The following is a 14,953-nucleotide window of genomic DNA, read 5'->3' on the forward strand; positions in this document are numbered from 1 at the left end:
GAGTCCAGGTGAGACGAGTCTAGGTAAGACGAGTTCTGGTTAGACGAGTTCAGGTCAGAGGAATCCAGGTGAGACAAGTTCAGGTCAGAGGAGTTGAGGTGAGACGAGTTCAGGTCATAGGAGTTCAGGTGAGATGAGTCCAGGTGAGACGAGTCCAAGTGAGACGAGTTCAGGTCAGAGGAGTTGAGGTGAGATGAGTTCAGGTCAGAGCAGTTCAGGTGAGACGAGTGCAGGTGAGATGAGTCTACGTGAGACGAGTCCAGGTGAGATGAATCCAGGTGAGACGAGTCCAAGTGGGACGAGTTTAAGTTAGACAAGCCCAGGTGAGACGAGTCCAAGTCAGAGGAGTTGAGGTGAGATGAGTTCAGGTCAGGACAGTCCAGGTCAGATAAGTCTAGCTGAGACAAGTTTAGGTGGGACGAGTTCAGGTGAGACGAGTCCAAGTGAGACGAGTTCAGGTGAGACGAATCCAAGTGAGACGAGTTTAGGTCAGTGGAATCCAGGTGAAACAAGTCCAAGTCAGAGGAGTTGAGGTGAGATGGGTTCAGGTCAGAACAGTCCAGGTGAGATGAATCCAGGTAAGACGAATCCAGCTGAGAGGAATCATCTGTGCTGCATCTCGGGAGTGTCAAATCCTGGATCTGGACCTGGACTTGGACCTGGACCTGAGCCCACAGGATTATTGGATTATTTAGGTCACATGACACAGGTCACATTGGCTTTCGTTGTTTAAAGATGTTATGTTGACTGTTGGTTTCACCTGATGTAATGAGTTAGATTAACATTGATTATACATTGATGTAATGAGTTAGTTTAATGTTGATGTAATGAGTTAGTTCAACATTGATTTAACATTTATGTAATGAGTTAGTTTAACTTTGATTTAACATTGATGTAATGAGTTAGTTTACAGTGGATTTAATGCTGATGTAATGAGTTAGTTTAACTTTGATTTAATGTTGATGTAATGAGTTAGTTTAACTTTGATTTAACATTGATGTAATGAGTTAGTTTAACATTAATTTAATGTTGATGTAATGAGTTAGTTTAACTTTGATTTAATGTTGATGTAATGAGGTAGTTTAACTTTGATTTAACGTTGATGTAATGAGTTAGTTTAACTTTGATTTAACGTTGATGTAATGGTTAGTTCAACATTAATTTAACATTGATGTAATGAGTTAGTTTAACGTTGATTTAATGTTGATGTAATGAGTTAGTTCAACATTAATTTAATGTTGATATAATGAGTTAGATTAACGTTGATTTAATGTTGATCTAATGCGTTAGTTCAACATTCATTTAATGTTCATATAATGAGTTAGTTTAACGTTTATTTAACGTTAACTGTTCTGGTGTGTGGTGTGACTTGATGTTTAAGTCTCCCATGATTGTCTCTGTTCAGTCGGTGTTATGTAACCTGGCTCGGAGTCTGTGGTGGTCTGTATTGGTCTCTGTGGACCCACATCTGTCAGCTGACTCGGTGGTTTCCATCCAGGCTGCATTCCTTCATGGTCCTCTGAGGGCGTCCATTATCTCACAGGGATGATTCATAAAACAGACCCTCAGTCAGAGACATGTGGACAGGACGAGTCCAACCCGACTGAGAAGAGACTGAGAGGAGACACCATCAGAACTGCTTTTATTGGTCAGGTGTGTGTACACACATGAGGAATTTGACTCCGGTTCAATTTACTCTCAATTGTACATACATATAAAGAGACAAGGGACATGACAGGTAGATGGAAAACACATAGCAGAAAAAGCATGAAACATAAACATACATGTTGACACGAAAAAAAACATATGGACATGTGTATAAATCTATAGACATTTGTAAACTGGGTAAAGGACTGATGGTGCAACTGTTTTCTGTACATGAAAACATCATTATTATTAATTATATATATATAAAATAGATATATATATATATATATTTAAACGTTTATGATGTAAATGATAAAATAACCTTCTTCATGTGACGTCACAGTGCTCGTGTTTGTCTCTGCTGCCCCCTGCTGGTCTCATGACGTCATCACAGCTGACAGGCTGGAGCTGCTCTCAGATCAGCTCGGCAGGCAGTGGGCGGGGTCAGCTCCGGTGACCAATGACAGCAGACCTGGAGCGTTACCAAGGGAACAGCGTACAGGGCTGGAAGACGGCTGGAGGCACAGAGGCTAACGTGCTAACAGGCTAACGTGACCCCGTGAGCGGAAACAGATGCATAAATATTTAAACACTTTTAAATATTAAATATTAAAGCTGTTTCCCGCCGTCTGCCTCGCGCCGCGCGGTCACCGCCTCTGTCTGTCGGCGTCAGTCAGCTAGCATGGCAGCTAACGAGGCTAGCGCTAGCTGTCGGTGATTAGCCCGTTAATGCTAACGTTAATGCTAACAGCCAGTCACGTGCTCATCTGAATATTATCCGGATCATCGGAGCCGTCAGAACCGAGCCCCGGGCCGGGATGGATCTGCGCTAACACACGGACTGCAGGGCGAGCTGATCCGGGTCTGTGCTTCTCTGACCCGAGCCGAGCCGAGAGGTCCTCTCAGCAGCAGCCTGGTCCACCCGGACCGGGGGTCCGCAGGAGTCCACGCCGCCGGTCAGGCCCGGACATGGGGATGAGATGAGATGCAGCGGATAGGTCGAGCTGAACAGGTAAGACCCCTCACACCTGGACCCCTCACACCTAAAGCCCTCACACCTGGACCCCTCACACCTGGACCCCTCACACCTGAACCCTTCACACCTGAACCCTTCACACCTGGACCCCTCACACCTGGACCCCTCACACCTGGACCCCTCACACCTGAACCTCTCACACCTGAACCCCTCACACCTGAATCCTTCACACCTGAACATCTCACACCTGAAGCCTTCACACCTGAAGCCTTCACACCTGGACCCCTCACACCTGGACCCCTCACACCTGAACCTCTCACACCTGAAGCCTTCACACCTGGACCCCTCACATCTGAATCCTTCACACCTGAACCTCTCACACCTGAAGCCTTCACACCTGGACACCTCACACCTGGACCCTTCACACCTAAAGCCTTCACACCTGGACCCCTCACACCTGGACACCTCACACCTGGACCCTTCACACCTAAAGCCTTCACACCTGGACACCTCACATCTGGACCCTTCACACCTGGACCCCTCACACCTGGACCCCTCACACCTGAACCCTTCACACCTAAAGCCTTCACACCTGGACCCCTCACACCTGGACACCTCACACCTGGTCCCCTCACATCTGGACACCTCACACCTGGACACCTCACACCTGGACCCCTCACATCTGAACCCTTCACACCTGGACCCCTCACATCTGAACCCTTCACACCTAAACCCTTCACATCTGGACCCCTCACACCTGGACCCCTTCATACCTAAACCCTTCACAGCTGGACCCCTCACATCTGGACCCCTCACACCTGGACCCCTCACACCTGAACCCTTCACATCTGGACCCCTTACACCTGGACCCAGCACACCTGAACCCCTCACATTTGAATCCTTCACACCTGGACCCCTCACACCTGAATCCTTCACATCTGGACCCCTCACATGAATCCTTCACACCTGGATCCCTCACACCTGAACCCTTCACATCTAAACCTTTCACACCTGGATCCCTCACACCTGGATCCCTTCACACCTGGATCCCTCACACCTGGATCCCTCACACCTGGATCCCTTCACACCTGGATCCCTCACACCTGGATCCCTCACACCTGAATCCTTCACACCTGAATCCTTCACACCTGGACCCCTCACACCTGAATCCTTCACATCTGGACCCCTCACACCTGGACCCGACACACCTGAATCCTTCACATCTGGACCCCTCACACCTGGACCCCTCACCTGAATCCTTCACACCTGAATCTTTCACATCTGGACCCTTCACATCTGGGGGTGGTTCTGGGTCTGTTAGGGGGGGCAGCAGAGTCCAGATCTGTGTCATAAAGTTCAGGCAGTCTCAGGTCATCAGGGTTCTGGTCCATGATGGTCCTGATGGGCTGAGACTGCCTTTAGGACTGGAGCCTCATTTAACCCTCAGTCAGTCCAGGAAGGTCCAATGTGGTCTGTTCTGGTTCTGACCCTCTCTTCTCTCTCTGTGGTTCTGTGTCCAGGATGGATGTGTGCAGTAGGAACCCAAACCGCACGGCTCCGGTAGGTGAGGACGGTCTTCACCGGGCCGATGTGCCACTCTGTTCCCGGACTAACGGGTGGAGCTGGCCCCCCCATCCCTTCCAGCTGCTGGCCTGGCTGCTCTACGTCTACTTCGCCCTCACCGGCTTTGGCGTGTTCGTCCCCCTGCTGCCGGCCCACTGGATCCCCGCCGGATACATTGTATCCTTAGACCGGGACCAAGTCTGTACCGGGCCACAGGGATCTGTGCCGGGCCACAGGGGTAATGCATTGATGATGTATTGATGATGCATTGATGGGTTGATCAGTGATGTATGTTTGAGTCCTGACCTGTACTCAGTGTACCGGCGTCATGTTCGTGTGTCACCTGGTCGTCCACGTCATGGCCGTGTCCATCGACCCAGCAGACTACAACGTCAGAACCAAGAGTGACAGAGGTCCGGTCCCTGTGTTCGACCGCTCCAAGCACGCCCACGTCATCGAAAACTGCCACTGTTACCTGTGCCAGGTGGACGTGTGAGTACGAGACGCTGTGACAGAGAGGGACTGTACATGTGCACATGAGTGATAGCAGCATGTTAGCAGAGTGTTAGCAGCATGTTAGCAGAGTGATAGCAGCATGTTAGCAGAGTGATAGCAGAGTGATAGCAGAGTGTTAGCAGAGTGTTAGCAGCATGTTAACAGAGTGATAGCAGAGTGTTAGCAGCATGTTAGCAGCATGTTAGCAGAGTGATAGCAGAGTGATAGCAGAGCGATAGCAGAGTGTTAGCAGCATGTTAGCAGCATGTTAGCAGAGTTATAGCAGAGTGTCAGCAGCATGTTAGCAGAGTGATAGCAGAGTGATAGCAGAGTGATAGCAGAATGTTAGCAGCATGTTAGCAGCATGTTAGCAGAGTGATAGCAGAGTGTCAGCAGCATGTTAGCAGAGTGATAGCAGAGTGTTAGCAGCATGTTAGCAGAGTGTTAGCAAAGGTTAAGCTCTGTCTCTGGAGGCTGAATGTTGTTGGACAAGCTGTTAGTTTCCCTCAGGATGAACTCCTCTAACTAATGAGGCTAATTGTGAACACAGGTGTGTTGTTGCACCTGAACAGGTGAGTGTTTCCTCCAGAGAGCAGCCACAGACAACACATACAGAGTCAGGAAAACGGAAACAGTTTATATAAATCAGTATGACGTGACGTATGGCGTTGTTAATACGTTGTCCTGACCATTGAAATGAATGTAAAACATGAATGTGACGTTCAGTGTGACGTCAAAACATCTGTAACTGTGACGGACGTCCAGCGTCCTGCAGATCATCATGAAGTCAGCTGATCATTGATTAACGTGTGTGTGTGTGTGTGTGAAGTCACAGCTGATCATGGATCAGAACTTGTTAACGTGTGTGAGTGGACAGGAGGCTGAGCGACTCTCACTGTGACACTTTGTTTACATCATCTTTATATATCCTGCATCGAACAACGTGCAGAGACCAACATCCAACATGGAGCTGTTTGTAGTCCATCACACTACTTTATAGTTTAACACAGATCACCACCATGACGGAGTTTGACTCTCTGAACACTCTCACACCTTTCCTTATGACCTCATGACGTTTCACATCAAGGTCAAGGAAAAGTGGTTAGGAAAGGACTTAGGGGCTAAATTTGACTGGACCCCGGGTCAGTGATTGTGAATGATATAATTATTGATGAATCAAACTCTGATCATTTATTGAACCACAGAGAGACAGCAGAGGGTGCTAACACACTGTGTGTGTGTGTGTGTGTGTGTGTGTGTGTGTGTGTGTGTGTGTGTGTGTTTCAGGGGTCCTAAGTCCAAACACTGCAGTTCATGTAATAAGTGTGTGGCTAACTTTGATCATCACTGTCGATGGCTCAACAACTGTGTGGGCAGCAGGAACTACAAGTGAGAACACAACTCTACATATATTATTATATACACATATTATTATATATACACATATTATTATATACATTATATTATATGTGTATATAATAATATATGTGTGTACAGTTTGTGTTATGTGAATCATAAACACGTTCATCATGTTCAGCTCATACAGATTAATTAAATAAATACATTAATATGTTTACATCAACTTTAGTACTTTAATACTCTGTAGTTCTGTGTACTGTGTGTATTAGTGTGTACTCTGTAGTACTGTGTGTACTCTGTGTGTGTCTCGAAGGTTGTTCCTCCACAGTGTGATCTCGGCTCTGTTGGGTGTGGTTCTGGTTCTGGTTGTGGCCTCCTACGTCTTCATTGAGTTCTTCGTTGACCCGTCCAAACTACGCACAGACAAACACTTCCTGTGTAAGAACTCACCTCTGAATGACCTCTGGCCCCTGAATGACCTCTGAATGACCTGTGTCTAACCTCTGACCTGTGTGTGTGTGTGTGTGTGTGTGTGTGTGTGTGTGTGTTGTGCAGTGAGGAATGAGACATCAGTGTGGTTCGTGTTCCTGCCCGTGGTTCCGGTCCGGTCCACAGCAGCAGTGATTCCTGGTCTGGCAGCGGTCACCATCGCTCTGGGTCTGCTGTCCTGTGTGCTGCTGTGTCACCTGCTCTGTTTCCACATCTACCTGAGTGAGAACACATGCACACATACACACGCACACACAAACACACACACACATAGGTTAGTTAATGGTTTGTTAATGGTTCTGTGTTGGTTTGTTAATGGTTAGTTAATGTTATGTGTTGGTTTAATAATGGTTTGTTGATGGTTGTGTATTTGTTTGTTAATGGTTGTACGTTGGTTTGTTGATGGTTCTCTGTTGGTTTGTTAATATCAAATTTAAATCGAATCAAATTTTATTTGTATAGCCCAAATTCACAGAACAAATCAACACAAACATATTGTACAATAACAATGAATGATAAAATAATTACAGTAGCAGTGGAACCTGTGATAGAGACAGAGAGACACAGATGCTCAGCAGCAGCAAATCATCAACTAACTATAAACTGTGATGGAGATATGGCAGCAATAATGACAGTAGTAATATGTGTAGTGGACGTCATGCAGGACCACAGCAGCAGCCACGATCCACGAGAACCTGCTGGACGACAGAGACAGAAACTCCAGGGAAGAAGTTTAGTTAGTGACATGCATTAATGAGAGAGGGGAGATGTGACTGCATCTTCAACCAGTACCGGCAGTCCCCCGGCAGTCTAGTCCTATGGCAGCATAACTACGGGATACCCAATCTACTTTTGAAACTCTAGGAACCACAAGGAACCCAGCATCCTGAGAGTGCAGTGTTCTAGAGCAGTGGTTCCCAACCCCCGGTCCGCGGACTGGTAGAGCTGTTCCTACCGGGCCGTGAAATGGCTCATGAATTTTTTTTATTATTATGAACCATAATGATGAGCCATGGGTGTCTATGAGCGCCCCTGTGACGGCTTCGTGGATCATAAGTTCCTGACACTGGTACCCGCCCGGACTAATTAGCAATTATTAGCAATTAACGGCTGATGCAGACATGAGTGGACCTCAGCAAACCTCTATGAGCCGTTTGTTTGTCTGAATTTAACATCAGAAAATTGTAGGTCATCCAACTTTTTATGTCCTTAAGGCATGCTTGAAGTTAACTGATCGATCTAAGAAATACGACTTAAACCAGCTTAGGGCGGTTCCTTTGATGCCAGTCTGATGTTCCAGTCTCTGTAAAAGAATTTGATGGTCAATGGTGTCAAATGCAGCACTAAGATCTAACAGGACAAGTACAGAGATGAGTCCTTTGTCTGATGCCATTAGGAGGTCATTAGTAACTTTGACTAATAATAATTGTGTGTTGGTTTGTTAATAGTTGTGTGTAGAGTTGTTGATGGTTGTGTGTTGGGTTGTTAATGGTTGTGTGTTGGTTTGTTAATAGTTGTGTGTAGAGTTGTTGATGGTTGTGTGTTGGGTTGTTAATAGTTGTGTGTAGAGTTGTTGATGGTTGTGTGTTGGTTTGTTAATAGTTGTGTATAGAGTTGTTGATGGTTGTGTGTTGGTTTGTTAATAGTTGTGTGTAGAGTTGTTGATGGTTTTGTGTTGGGTTGTTAATGATTGTGTGTCAGTTTGTTGATGGGTAGTTAATGGTTTGTTGATGGTTTGTTGGTAGTTGTGTGTTTGTTTGTGGATGGTTGTGTGTTGGTCTGTTAATGATTGTGTGTTGGGTTGTCAATAGTTGTCTGTTGGTTTGTTAATGGTTTGTTTATGTTGTGTGTTGGATTGTTGATGGTTGTGTGCTGGATTGTTAATGGTTTGTTGGTAGTTGTGTGTTGGTTTGTGGATGGCTGTGTGTTGGTTTGTTAATGGTTGTGTGTTGGTTTGTTAATGATTGTGTGTCAGTTTGTTGATGGGTAGTTAATGGTTTGTTGATGGGTAGTTAATAGTTTGTTGATGGTTGTGTGTTGGTTTGTTAATGGTTGTGTGTTCGTTTGTTAATAGTTGTGTGTTGGTTCGTTAATGATTGTGTCAGTTTGTTGATGGGTAGTTAATAGTTTGTTGAAGGTTGTTTGTTGGTTTGTTAATGGTTGCGTGTTGGTTTGTTAATAGTTGTGTGTTGGTTTGTTAGTGGTTTGTTGATGGTTGTTGGTTTGTTAGTGGTTTGTTGATGGTTGTTGGTTTGTTAGTGGTTTGTTGATGGTTGTGTGTTGGTTTGTTAGTGGTTTGTTGATGGTTGTTGGTTTGTTAATGGTTTGTTGATGGTTCTGTGTTGGGTTGTTAATGGTTGTGTGTTGGTTCCTTGATGGTTGTTGGTTTGTTAATGGTTTGTTGATGGTTGTTGGTTTGTTAATGGTTTGTTGATGGTTCTGTGTTGGGTTGTTAATGGTTGTGTGTTGGTTCCTTGATGGTTGTTAGTTTGTTAGTGGTTTGTTAATAGTTGTGTGTTGGTTTGTTAGTGGTTTGTTGATGGTTGTTGGTTTGTTAGTGGTTTGTTGATGGTTGTGTGTTGATTTGTTGATGGTTGTTGGTTTGTTAGTGGTTTATTGATGGTTGTGTGTTGGGTTGTTAATAGTTGTGTGTTGGGTTGTTGATGATTGTGTGTTGGTTCGTTGATGGTTGTTGGTTTGTTAGTGGTTTGTTGATGGTTGTGTGTTGGTTCGTTGATGGTTGTTGGTTTGTTAGTGGTTTGTTGATGGTTGTGTGTTGGGTTGTTAATGGTTGTGTTTAGTTTGTTAATGGTTTGTTGATGGTTGTGTGTTGGGTTGTTAATGGTTGTGGTTGATGGTTAGTTAATGGTTTGTTGATGGTTGTTTGTTGGATTGTTAATGGTTTGTTAATAGTTGTGTGTTGGGTTATTGATGGTTGTGTGTTGGGTTGTTAATAGTTGTGTTTAGTTTGTTAATGGTTGTGTGTTGGTTTCTTAATAGTTGTGTGTTGGGTTGTTAATAGTTTGTTGATGGTTGTTTGTTGGATTGTTAATGGTTTGTTAATGGTTGTGTGTTGGTTTGTTAATGGTTGTGTGTTGGTTCTTTTCAGTGTGGAACAGACTCAGTACATATGAGTACATCGTGCGTCAGCGTCACCGTCACCGCCAGGACAGCAGAGACTCGAGGAAACCCGTATCAGTGAAGGAGGTGGCGGCTCCGTCAGTCGACCTCATCAAGGTAACTGATGCTGCTCCACCGGCCATGTTGGCTCTGATGTTTTGCTGGCAGCCATGTTGTCATTCACATTCACATTCACATTTACATTTAGTCATTTAAATGACAGAATCAGTTGGAAATCACATATCAAACATGTACAGACCAAAGTCTCAAGAAGCATTGCAATAATAAATAAAGCAAAAAAGTTTTGGATCATAAATCACTGCACACTCTTTACTGTTCCCTAGTCTCGCCATACTTGCAATACTGTGCTGAGGTTTGGGGCAACAACTATAAAACATCACTACAGCCACTAGCCACCATTCAAAAAAGAGCAATACGAATCACACACAACATTGGCTATCAGGAACACACAAACCCCTTATTTATACAGTCCAAGTTACTAAAATTTACAGACACTGTGGAATATCAGACTGCTCAAATAATGTTTAAAGCTAAAAATAATCTTTTACCAATAAATACAGAAATTATTTATTATGCATGAGGGGAGTTATAATTTAAGGGGGAAAATAAACTTTATTGTAACTTTAATTTGGACAAATAGGAGGGTTTTTTGTGTTTCAGTTAGTGGGGTGAGACTATGAAACAGGTTTACCATGGAGTTGAAGCAATGTCCAAACATGAAACAGTTTAAAAGGAGGTACAAAGACACTATTTTTAGGAGGTACAGGGATGAGGGAGGGTTATGTGGTTATTGTCTCCTTTGTTTTTTGTTTTTTTATTGTTTCTCTTCGTGCATGTGTGTATATGTGTGTGTATGTGTGTATTGTATTGTAAGTGTATATGCAGGTTTTATTTTTTATTTTTTGTAATACAAAGTCAGAGATATATTCTATTTATCTATAAGTATCAGGAATATTTAAACAAGTTGCAAGGAAGCTTGCTATTGTGACTCATTATTTAAAGAGAAGGGGTGGGGGTCTATGTTATTCTTCTCACTCCTTTTTGAATATGTATTTCCATGTTTAAATGTTTTGCCTAATTTTAAATTTTTGCATATTCGAAATAAAGACTTCAATCAATCAAATCAGTCAATCATTTAGCAGACACTTTTATCCAAAGCGACAGAGAAGGGAACAATCAAGGTACAGTGCATTAGCGCAGCAATAAGTGCTATGACAATTCTTAAAGCGGTAGATTTAATATGTCCAGCTGTAGGTAGTGTTGTAGAGGAGGTCCTCTCTGAAGAGCTGAAGGTCTTCAGGAGGTTTGAGAAGATAGAGAGGGACGCCCCTGATCTGGTAGGATGTACCACCAACGGGGAACAACAGACGAAAAAAGTTGCCTTGAGTGAACAGGTGGCCGCTCAGAGCCAGATCCAGAGCCAGGCGTCGCTCATTGGAGGAGCGCAGCGGTCGTAAGGTAACATGCCTGTATGCGGGCGTTCAAGTAGGTCGGTGGAGACAACTTTGTAGTCAGCATTAGCGCTTTAAATTTAAAGTGGGCTGCAACAGGTAGCCAGTGGAGCTCGATGAGCAGCGAGGTGACGTGAACTTTTGGGTTGGTTGTGGACCAGGCGTGCCGCCACGTTCTGGATCATCTGAAGAGGTTTCACTGTGCAGGCTAGAGGCCCATCAGGAGGGACGGTACAGTGATCTAGTCTGGAGACGAACACAGCTTGTTAATGTGGCGTGTTGCATTAAGTAAGGTCTGATTTTTATCATGTTGTAAAGTGCAAAGCGGCATGACCGGGCAACTGAGGCAACGTGATTGGAGGAGGTTAGTTGGTCATCAATCACAGGGTTCTCACCAGGATTGTATTTTAGAGTAATGGGGTAGGGCGAGGGAGCGTAGCGACCGAGCGGGGGGATGGTGCGGAAGGGGGGTCCCGACCCCCCTTCCTTGATGCGAAAATTTTGAAAAATTGTGCCCAAAATGGGCCATATTTGAGGTACCTGGAGGGAATAAATTGCATTTTTTATGTTGTATATACTTAGTGGAAAATTGTTACATCTTTGGATCTTGGCAGTGTGTTACCTGCAAAGGGTGTTGTCAAAAGATATGTAAACTCAGACACAAACAATAGAGATAATACACGTTTTATTCTATTAAGAAATTAAGAAATGCGTGAGCATCATGTTATTTCGGGAGCATAACCTACCAACCAATTATTAGAGACATGAGACAAAAGATTGTCCTAAATTGTGTCAACAACAGAACAGATAAATGCAAGTGGATAAAACAGCCAGCCAACAAGAAAACAGCCTAAATTAGCACTAAAAATCATCCGATAGGGCCTACGTCCTGTCATTGCTAAACCTGCCTACAAGGTAGACGTTTCCATTCATCAAAGTGTTGGTTAAGTTTTCAAGCGTGATGGAAAGCATGTATAACTGGTGCACTTACATTTCTGACCATGAAGAAAGAACGAATGTCTCTTTTTTTGCGAGGGGGTCCGTCATTCATTGTTATAATTATGACGTTCACCGAAGTCCAGCTCAAAGTCCAGCTCAAAAGAAAGCTATCACTGGGAATCGAGCGGGAGTTCAGTTGTCGTTTTTTTCCCTCTCTCTCTCTCTCTCTCTCTCTCTCGGGGAACTGATTTCCAGGCATCTGTCTCCTAGCAACCTAAAATCAACAGCGCAGAGTACGCATGTGTAGGTTCATCAAACGTCGGCTACACCATTGTAGGAAGACAGCACCAAGCAAACGTCAGCTGATTTTGACACCTTGAAAACTGCTGAAGTGCGCAGGAAAAAAAAAAAACTTTTGACGATGGTGACGAAAACTGAAAACAGCCGTTACGCTATATTAAAAATAACGTAACGGGGGGAAATTGCCGTTGCGGTCTGAAATTTTAGCGTAGCGGGCCGCAACCAACCTGTGCCTGAGTTTGGGTGGTCAACACCTAGAATAATCAACTACAAGCCACTAGCCACCATTCAAAAAAGAGCAATACGAATCACACACAACATTGGCTATCAGGAACACACAAACCCTTATTTAACAGTCCAAGTTACTAAATTTTACAGACACTGGGAATATCAGACTGCTCAAATAGATTTTTAAAGCTAAAATAATCTTTTACCAATAAATACAGAAATTATTATTAGGCATGAGGGAGTTATAATTTAAGGGGGAAAATAAACTTTATGTAACTTTAATTTGGACAAATGGAGGGGTTTTTTGTGTTCGTTAGTGGGTGAGACTATGAACAGGTTTACCATGGAGTTGAAGCAATGTCCAAACATGAAACAGTTAAAGGAGGTACAAAGACACTATTTTTAGGAGGTACAGGGATGAGGGGGTTATGTGGTTATTGTCCCTTTGTTTTTTGTTTTTTTATTGTTTCTCTTCTGCATGTGGTAATGTGGTGTATGTGTGTATTGTATTGTGTAAGTGTATATGCAGGTTTTATTTTTTATTTTTGTAATACAAAGTCAGAGATATATTCTATTTATCTATAAGTATCAGAAGATTAAACAAGTTGCAAGGAAGCTTGCATTGTACTCATTATTTAAAGAGAAGGGGTGGGGGTCATGTTCTTCTCACCTTTTGAATATGTTATTTCCATGTTTAAATGTTTTGCCTAATTTTAAATTTTTGCATATTCGAAATAAAGACTTCAATCAATCAAATCAGTCACTCATTAGCAGACACTTTTATCCAAACGACAGAGAAGGGAACATACAAGGTACAGTGCATTAGCGCACAATAAGTGCTATGACAATTCTTAAGCGGTAGATTAAATGTCCACGTAGGTAGTGTTGTAGAGGAGGTCCTCTCGAAGAGCGGAGGTCTTCAGGAGGTTTGAGAAGATAGAGAGGGACGCCCCCTGATCTGGTAGGATGTACCACCAACGGGAACAACAGACAAAAAAGTTGCCTTGAGTGAACAGGTGGCCGCTCAGAGCCAGATCCAGAGCCAGCGTCGCTCATTGGAGGAGCGCACGTGTCTATATAACATGCCTGATGCGGGGCTTCAAGTAGGTCGGTGGGAAACCTTTGTAGTCAGCATTAGCGCTTTAAATTTAAAGTGGTGCAACAGGTAGCCAGTGGAGCTCGAGGAGCAGCGAGGTGACGGAACTTTTGGGTTGTTGGTGGACCAGGCGTGCCGCCACGTTCTGGATCATCTGAAGAGGTTTCACTGTGCAGGCTAGAGGCCATCAGGAGGGACGGTACAGTGATCTATCTGGAGACGAACACAGCTTGTTAATGTGGCGTGTTGCATTAAGTAAGGTCTGATTTTTATCATGTTGTAAAGTGCAAAGCGGCATGGACGGCAACTGAGGCAACGTGATTGGAGGAGGTAGTTGGTCATCAATCACAGGGTTCTCACCAGGATTGTATATTAGAGTAATGGGGTAGGGCGAGGGAGCGTAGCGACCGAGCGGGGGGATGGTGCGGAAGGGGTGGCCCGACCCCCCTTCCTTGATGCGAAAATTTTGAAAAATTGTGCCCAAAATGGGCCATATTTGGAGTACCTGGAGGGAATAAATTGCATTTTTTTTATGTTGTATATCTTGTGGAAAATTGTTACATTCTTTGGCTTGGCGTGTGTTACCTGCAAAGGGTGTGTCAAAGATATGTAACTCAGACACACAATAGAGATATACACGTTTTCTATTAAGAAATGAAATGCGTGAGCATCAGTTTCGGAGCTAACCTACCAACCAATATTAGAGACATGAGACAAAAGATTGTCCAATTGTGTCAACAACAGACAGATAAATGCAAGTGGATAAAACGCCAGCCAACAAGAAAACAGCCTAAATAGCACTAAAAATCATCCGATAGGGCCTACGTCCTGTCATTGCTAAACCTGCCTACAAGGTAGACGTTTCCATTCATCAAAGTTTGTTTTAAGTTTTCAAGGGTGATGGAAGCATGTATAACTGGTGCACTTACATTTCTGACCATGAAGAAAGAACGAATGTCTCTTTTTTTGCGAGGGGGCCGTCATTCATTGTTAAATTATGACATACCGAAGTCCACGCTCAAAGTCCAGCTCAAAAGAAAGCCATCACTGGGAATCGGACGGAGTTCATTTGTCGTTTTTTTCCCTCTCTCTCTCGGGGAACTGATTTCCAGGCCTGTCTCCTAGCACCTAAAATCAACAGCGCAGAGTACGCATGTGTAGTTTCATCAAACGTCGGCTACACCATTGTGATGAAGAAGACAGGCACCAGCAAACTCAGCTATTTACACCTTGTAAAACTACTGAAGTAGGGCACCAGAAAAACAAAAC

General features: G+C 44.0%; 1 protein-coding gene across 3 annotated transcripts in view; it reads left to right on the plus strand.

Annotated features, from left to right (window-relative positions):
• The first annotated feature begins 592 nt into the window (after positions 1-592).
• zdhhc1 (zDHHC palmitoyltransferase 1) overlaps positions 593-14,953 on the plus strand; it is a 19,460-nt gene continuing 5,099 nt past the window's right edge. The window contains exons 1-9 of one of the 3 annotated variants that reach the window (XM_027281230.1): positions 593-709; positions 1,499-1,653; positions 1,991-2,659; positions 4,144-4,363; positions 4,503-4,678; positions 5,969-6,070; positions 6,354-6,478; positions 6,596-6,751; positions 9,639-9,766. In XM_027281230.1, coding sequence (XP_027137031.1) covers positions 4,145-4,363; positions 4,503-4,678; positions 5,969-6,070; positions 6,354-6,478; positions 6,596-6,751; positions 9,639-9,766 — 906 coding nt within the window. In that variant the 5' untranslated portion in view covers positions 593-709; positions 1,499-1,653; positions 1,991-2,659; position 4,144. Of the gene's footprint in view, positions 710-1,405; positions 1,654-1,990; positions 2,660-4,143; positions 4,364-4,502; positions 4,679-5,968; positions 6,071-6,353; positions 6,479-6,595; positions 6,752-9,638; positions 9,767-14,953 lie in introns of all 3 variants that reach the window. The other 2 variants (XM_019263266.2, XM_019263268.2) reach the window with 2 other exon arrangements.

The sequence above is a fragment of the Larimichthys crocea genome, chromosome VIII, assembly GCF_000972845.2.
Source record: "Larimichthys crocea isolate SSNF chromosome VIII, L_crocea_2.0, whole genome shotgun sequence".
NCBI lineage: Eukaryota > Metazoa > Chordata > Actinopteri > Sciaenidae > Larimichthys > Larimichthys crocea.